The sequence below is a fragment of the Myotis lucifugus genome, unplaced genomic scaffold (genome assembly GCF_000147115.1).
Source record: "Myotis lucifugus unplaced genomic scaffold, Myoluc2.0 scaffold_580, whole genome shotgun sequence".
Classification (NCBI taxonomy): Eukaryota; Metazoa; Chordata; class Mammalia; order Chiroptera; family Vespertilionidae; genus Myotis; species Myotis lucifugus.
In genome coordinates, this window is record NW_005871628.1 from 34,188 (window position 1) to 42,014 (window position 7,827).

General features: G+C 52.5%; 1 protein-coding gene across 1 annotated transcript in view; it reads right to left on the minus strand.

Moving 5' to 3' along the window:
* AADACL3 (arylacetamide deacetylase like 3) overlaps positions 1–7,827 on the minus strand; it is a 15,902-nt gene that overhangs the window by 1,690 nt on the left and 6,385 nt on the right. Inside the window, exons 2-3 of the mRNA XM_006104519.3 lie at positions 5,140–5,356; positions 1,145–1,208 (exon numbers count right to left, since the gene is read on the minus strand). Coding sequence (XP_006104581.2) covers positions 1,145–1,208; positions 5,140–5,356 — 281 coding nt within the window. The remainder of the gene's footprint in view (positions 1–1,144; positions 1,209–5,139; positions 5,357–7,827) is intronic.

Genomic DNA, 7,827 nt, shown 5'->3' on the forward strand with positions numbered 1-7,827 from the left:
CCCTTGAGTGTGGCTCTTCCACAAAATACCACGTGCGGGCGCGAATGTACAGTGCGATTGAAACTTCGTGGCCCATGCCCAGAAGTCGGTATTTTGTGGAAGAGCCACACTCAAGGGGCCAAAGAGCCGCATGCGGCTCGCGAGCCGTAGTTTGCCGACCACTGGGTAGCACAACCAGAGCAGGACGACATGTAAGGGCCAACAATTGGATCCAGATTTCCATTCCCCCCGCAGAAACAGTTTTGGAGCCAAGAACTGTAAGGTGACGTGCTATCCGGGTCTCTCTCCCTCAGCCGGGACTGACATCTATTTTTTCACTCTACTCAGCTAGCTGTGCCACAGGAAAGCTGGGAAATGGAGCCCCACCAAGATGTTGGCAATTGGTATTTCTTCCTGGGGCGTGCATTTCAACAAAACTGCAGGAGAAGCGCAATCAGAGGCACCTCCCAGCCCCAATGGGACCCTGTGTTAGGCAGGAGGACAAGGCCACACCACGACAGTGACCACTCCTCATGTATGTCCAGTTTGCCTGACGTGGAGGCCCAGGGAGGGGGGCTTCCCAGGGAGGGGGTCCGCCCAGGTCTCTCCTACCCCATGTCCACCAAGCCCTCTTCACCGCCTTTCCAGGTTGGGTGGGTGACTCTCCAAAATCAGTTAGGAGAGAGAGTGGCTTTTTAATTTTTCTCCCTTCCTTTGATGGATCTCGCCAGGGTGGACCGCCCTCTGGAGAGCACTTGGAAATGATGTGATGGTGCTTGTGGTTGTCCTGGTGATGGCGCAGAGCACGGTGGGCATTCAGTGGAGAGATGTGCAGGGCTGTTCTGCTCAACCAAGAGCATTCCACCCGAAAGTGCTGGGCTGTGAAGCTCGGCAGCCGACCTGCTTAATGCAGCCCACCCCCCACCCAGCTTCCAAATGATGCCACACACAGAACACCCCATTGAAGCATACCCACGGGCTGCCCACAGGAAGGAGGGCCTGTTCTCTGCCTCTCCGTCTCTCCCTCTTCCTTCCTCTCCTCCTTGTTGATGTCCTTGCTCCTGATGTCCTTCAACTCCCTGCTATCTGAGTCCCTACCTCCCGCCCCCTCACTCCAGGTCACAGCGTGGTTTCTCTGGCCCTCCCCACTCTCCCCTTTACTCACCCAACTATTAAAACCACTGAGTCGCTCTCCTTGCACAAACGACAGCATATTGTGTGGTAGATTTCTGGAAAATAAGAGGCTTTCTTAATTCACTAGGAAAGCTAGTGGGCTTCCTTTACCCATCATCGGCAGCCCCTGCTCACTGACAACCACCACGTGAATGTTCATTGACAATATCTGAGAATCTGTTAGGCCATCAGTACAGTGGTTCTGTGTGTGAACTCTGGATTCAGACCCAAGTTTCAATCTCTACATTGCCTCCTTTTCATATCTATATTAATAAAAGGGTAATATGCTAATTTGACTGGGCCAACCAGACATCTTCTGGTCATCCGGTCCTCCTTCCGGACAAAGCCATGGTGGCGGGGCTGAGGCAAAGGCGGTTAGGGGCAATCAGGCAGGCAGGGGAGGGCAGTTAGGGGCGATCAGGCTGGCAGGCAGAGGTGGTTAAGGGCGATCAAGCAGGCAGGCAGGTGAGCGGTTAGGAGCCAGCGAGAGGGATGTCCAAGGGGTCCTAGATTGGAGAGGGTGCAGGCCGGGCTGAGAGGATCCCCCCCCCATGCATGAATTTTATGCACCGGGCCTCTAGTCCTATATAATAAAAGCAAAACATGCAAATTAACCATCACTCCATCACTCCACCACTCTGTTACACCCACCAGACAATCAGAGCGACTATGCAAATTAACCCAACAAAGATGGTGGTTAATTTGCATATTCAGGTGCCGGGGACCAATTCCAGCATGTCATAATTTCAAGAGTTTCATCAAAAGGTTGATGAGACTTGGGGACTCAACAGGGTTGAGTCACACATGTAGTCACCTGTTGGGAATGGCTAAAGGCATTTCCCCAAACCTGAATAGGAAACTGATTGTGGCTGCCAGACAGTTAAAGGGCATCTTAATCTACATGTTATTGCCTCCTACTGGCCAAACACTTGAATAGCCGTAGGCTAATTCCCCCAAACTGACAATGCTTCTGTACCTTTTGAAAACTTACCCTTTGAAGTGTATTATCTCTACCTTGCCTTAGGACAAATTGTGTTAATAAAAGCAAGGGTCCTAGACAAGGAGGGAGTCTTCAGTTCCTTTAGCTGAAGGTCCTCTGACCCCCAATGCCTTTCAAAATTATATCTCGTCTCTGAACTCTTGATTAGTCTCTGGATTTCTATGCCATCTACGCACAGCCCCTTTTCCAGATTCCTGAACCCTTCTTGATGCTAGGACAAGAACCCTGGCATGCAGGCGCGGGGCGAAGACTGAAGACAACTGAAGATGGTGGCGGTCAAAGAGCTGGAGCGAGCAGGAGGCTTGGGTTGCTCCCGGTGACGGAGGAAGCCAAGCTTCCCGCTGGCCCTGGACTCCGCTCAAGGAGGGCCTGGGAGCCTGGGCTCCACTCAAGGAGTGACTGGGGGCCTGGGTCGCCAAGGGCAACCCAGGCATCCAGCCAGCCCTGACCTCTGCTCGAGGAACTGGAAAAAAAAAAAGGAGGGGCTGGGAGCAGCCGGAGCAGAGAAGCCAAGCCTTGCTGCTGCAGTCAGACCAAAGGCCTGGGTCCCAGGTGCCAGAGGAAAACCGGTGCCAGCAGCCAGGGGAAGGAAGGCCTATTGCGCGAATCTTCGTGCAACGGGCCACTAGTGTATATATAATATCCTATATCCGTGGTCGGCAAACCACGGCTCATGAGCCACATGCGGCTCTTTGGCCCCTTGAGTGTGGCTCTTCCACAAAATACCACGTGCGGGCGCACCACATACAGTGCAATTGAAACTTCATGGCCCATGTGCAGAAGTCGGTATTTTGTGGGAAGAGCCACACTCAAGGGGGCAAAGAGCCACATGTGGCTCATGAGCCACGGTTTATCAAGCCGCAGTTTGCCAACCACTGTCCTATATAATACCAATATGCAAATTGTCCCCTGGACTGGGAGTTCAACCGGGAGTTTGACCAGGGCACAGGGCTGGCCGGCCAACTGCCCTCATCCCCTCCCCCTGGCCAGCCCCACCCCCAATCGCCCCCCCAACCCCGATCAGGGTGGGCCTGCCAAAACCCACCTGTGCACGAATTTCATGCAGGGTAGGGTCCCTAGACCTGGCCTCCCTGCTTCCTGGCCGCCTCCTTCCCTCACTCCCTCAGCACTCTGCTGCCCCCGCTGGTCACTCGCCATGTTCTGCACCACCCCCTGGTGGTCAGCACATATCATAGCGAGCGATCCAACTCCTGCTCTCCTGGTGAAACTCCCAAGTGGATAATTTGCATATTAGCCTTTTATATAGAGAGATATATTTTTTTAATTGATTTCAGAGAGGAAGGGAGAGGGAGAGAGAGAGAAACATCAATGATGACAGAGAATCATTGATCTGCTGCCTCCTACATGCCCACAACCCAGGCATGTGCCCTTGACAGAATCAAACCCGGGACCCTTCAGTCTGCAGGCCGATGCTCTATCCACTGAGACAAACCAGCGAGGGCTCTGTTGCCTCCTTTTCACTTGAGTTGAAGCAGTGTGAGGCATGTCCCTTCTCTCTCTGAGGCTTGAGTTTTTCTCATCTGTAAAATGGGAATAGTGATAATCATAGGGTGCGGGGGTTTTCAAGGAGATAATGCACACAAAGGGCTTCCACCGTGCCTGCCATGTAAATACTAATATTTGTAAATATTAATTAATAAATTCAATGTTGCCCTGGCCGGGTGGCTCAGTTGGTTGGAGTGTCATCCTGTGCACTGAAGGGTTGTGGGTTTGATCTCCGGTGGAGGTGAGTAGGGAGGAACGTGATCAATGTTTCTCACATCTCTCTCTCTCTCAGATCAATGAAAAATATCTTCAGGTGAGGATAAAAATTAATAAATACTTGCTGTTCCTGTCCTTCATTATGCAGACATACCCACACCATGGCTGCATCCAACCCCTATTCTCAAAGACTCCTGCAATAGATCCTGGCCTTCCACAGACTAGAAAGCACCATAAAAGGTGTTCCCCGCCCTCCCCCGCCCCGCCCCCCCCCCCAATTCCTACAGTTGGGGAAGGGAGAGATTAAGAGAATAAAATTGTCTCAATTGTGAATTTTTTCTCTCATTAATTTCCCTTGAATCTTTGGTCTTCACGTCTGTTTATCCCAGAATGTGTCTCAAGGAACTCCTGATGTGAAACAAAACGATGTGTTTTAGTCATTTTCATGTTTTAGAAATCCTTATTGCCAACTAAGTAGAAGCGGTGGCCACACAACATTGTGAATGTGCTAAATGCCACTGAATTGTGCACTTTCAAACGGTGGATTTTATGTTATGTGAATTTCATATGGATAGACGGCACCCCCCGCTTTCGAAACTCTGCTTTACGAAACACCTACATTAGCTAGTCCCTGTTTTGGCTACGAAGAGTCCCAGTGATTTCACTTTACAAAGAAACAAAGAAAAGAAAAAAAAAGCTGAAAAGTACAGCGTCTGTTTTGCAGAGAGCCCTTATGGAGGCAGCACCACCTCCCCCCCCCCCAACCCCTACCCCTACCTCCACCCCCACCTCCATCCCCACCCCCACTCCAGCAGGGAGAGTGGCCCCAGCCAAGCTCCTCCCACGGGAACACTCCTCATCTCAGCCTCCAGCCCAGAGCTCTGAACTGAGCATCTGGGCTTTATCTCAGCTTATTTTGTGCAACCACTAGCAAGCGGTGTCCTCAGAGAATTCCTTCTTTGCTTGACATCATTTCGGCTTAGGAAGGCTGTCCTCGGGACGCCCTACTTTCGCATAGTGGTGGTGGTGGGGGACCTGCACAGGCATCGATTGCTCTCTTCCTTCCAGAAAGAAATCAATACATTCTGTATCTTTGCCGCCTGAACGAACTGGGACCTGCTAGCTGCCCCGGTGTTCCCAGGTCATCACAGGGGCGTCCAGACCCCAGAAGATGACAGGAGTGCAGCCTCATGCCGGGAGGTGGGCGCCCCCCACGCTGCTCGGCCTGTCACACCGCAGGCCGGGTCTCAGGGGAGGACTCTTACTAAAGCTTCCCACGATCGCCCCACCGCCGTGGAACAGCAGGATGCCGGGCCGGAGGCTGCGGGAGGTCCTCCGGGGCTGGTACAGCTTCACGGGGATGGTCCCGAAGAGGAGGTCGGTGACCACCACATCCGGATCCTTGATGAACGGCGGCAGGTCGTGCACGAAATGGACAAACTGGGGCATCGAACAGATTCTCAGTTTCTCAAGAATCATCCCCTGTTGGCCAGAGAAGAGGAAATGTTGTGGGAAGAATTTCGGGGTGTCCCTGGGAGTCCTGCTGCCCCTCGACCAAACATGCCGTCTGCAGAGGGGTGGGCCCCCATCCCCTGAACAGAAGGTTCCAGGCACAGCCCAGCCCTGCAGACCAAGCTCTGTGGTTGAGCATCGACCTATGAACCTGAAGGTCACTGTTCAATTCCCGGTCAGGGCACATGCCAGGGTTGCAGGCTTGATCCCCAGTGTGGGGTGTGCAGGAGGCAGCCCATCAATGATTCTCTCATCATTGATGTTTCTCTCTCTCTCTCTCCCTTCCTCAGAGAAATCAATAAAAAAAAATTTTAAAAAATACAATATCCAAAGATGGCGGCATAAGGTACAAACCTGTACGTGCTGCCCCCCACAACAACATTAAAACCACAACTATAAGACACAACAGCTATCATCCAGAACCACGGGAAAGCTGATCGAGTGGAAGTTCTACAACTAGAAGGAAATAAAAAAGCACATTGAGACCAAGTAGGAGGGGAGCGGCGCCAAGAACAGAGGTACAGAGGCTGCGCAAGGCTGCTGCACCTGGGTGCGCGGTTTCTTTCAATCAGAAGGGGATACAAGCTCTCGAACGCACTGAATGAAAGGGCGAGGGCTACGCCCTCCATCTTGCCCCAGGGCGAGGGCTATGCCCTCCATCTTGCCCCGAATCCTCCATTTTGGGCAGCAGCCATGTGCTCAGCAAAGAGCTTCTTCCCGGAAGCCCAAACCTCTGCTAGCCACGCCTAGGATCTCTTTAAACTAACCAATGATAATCAAGGGAAGTGCGCGCCATAGATACAACCACATCCTGTGTAACAAGACACCGACTTGCGCCTGGCCAATCGGCAGGGCCCACAGTCCTCTCTCCTCCCCTTACTATAAAACCCCTTTCCCCACAGAGCTGTGTCTCTCTCTCTCTCTCTCTCTCTCTCTCTCTCTCTCTCTCTCATCTCGCCGCTGCGTCGGTAAGGAGGCTGGGGGAGCCAAGCCCGGGCTTGAATAAAGACTCTTATGCTTTTGCATCAGACACGGCTGGCTCCCTGGTGTGGTTTCTTGGGGATCCTGAAATCTGGGCATAACACTGAACTCATTTACAGCAAGATGCTGGGGTCCCAGGCTCCTATGGGGAGAAACGGGACTGTCCTGCAGCGGGTCACAGAGCTGCTCACGGGGATCTTTGTGGCGGTGGGGGCGCGCGGCACTCAGGGAATCGCGGAGACGTGACGACACCATTGTTTGCTCCGCCCTGGTGTCTTCCTGAGACCCTGCCCCACTCCATTCATATCCCCTCCCAAGCTGTGATCGACTGCACAGAGGCACCTGCGCTTCTGCAGCCAAACAAACTGCAGCTGGATCAGAGAGCTCCAAAACTTCCAAACTACAAACAAAGCAGAGAATTCTGTTGGTATCAGTTCTTCTTATAGACACAGCGGGTCCTCGCAGTCAGCCAAAAATGCGAAGACAAAGAAACATGTCACAAATGAAAGAAATGGAGGAAAGCAAACAAATGGAGGACATCGAGTTCAGAACCACAGTTATAAGATTACTCAAGAATCTTCTACAAACCTCCGAGAAACTTAGTGAGACCTCCGAGGAACTTAGTGAGACCTTCAAGGACCTTAATGAGAATGCCAAACAAATGGAAAAGCACCAGTCAGAAATTAAACATACACTGACTGAAATAAAGAATAATATACAGATAGGTCGGAGGAAACCAAGATGGCGGCATAGGTAAACACTGGAGTTTGCTGCCTCGAACAACCACTTCAAAAATACAACTAAAAGACGGAACGGACATCATCCAGAACCACAGGAAGGCTGGCTGAGTGGAAATTCTACAACTAGAAGGAAAGAGAAAAGCACACTGAGACTCAGAGGAGGCGCAGTGCAGAAGTAAAATACTAAGGTGCGGAGGAGCATGCGGAGCGGGCTGGCGGCTGAGGGCGCGGTTGTCGTTTTCAATCGGGAGGGAGTCTCAGGCTCTGAGCTCCAGTTCTGGGCGAGTCTCTAGGGACCCAGACTCATACGGGAGAAGCGGGACTGTCTGGCATCGGTCGGAACTCGAGGGCAGCTTTCTCTCTGAGGGGCTTGCAGTGATTACCAGGACATTGAGAAGCAGAGCCTCTGAAGGCAGGACTGAGAGCAGCCATAACTGCTAGCCCCGCCCTGTTGATCCCGTGGGACCCGCCCCGCCCAAGCCCTGCAGGGAGGTTTTTGCTGGATAGCCTCAGGCAAAGGCTAGATTAGCACCTCCCTAGAGATCCAGGAGCCAGGAAACCCAGAGGTCAGAGTGGGACCATCCAGTTTGCAACTCCGTGGAACCATAAAGGACACACTCAGGGGGCAGACTCAGTGAGCACCAAAGCCCCATTGAGGCAAGTCTTGCCCCAGAGGGGTGTCTCCAGCACAGAAGTTCTCCCACTGCAGACACAGCTGAT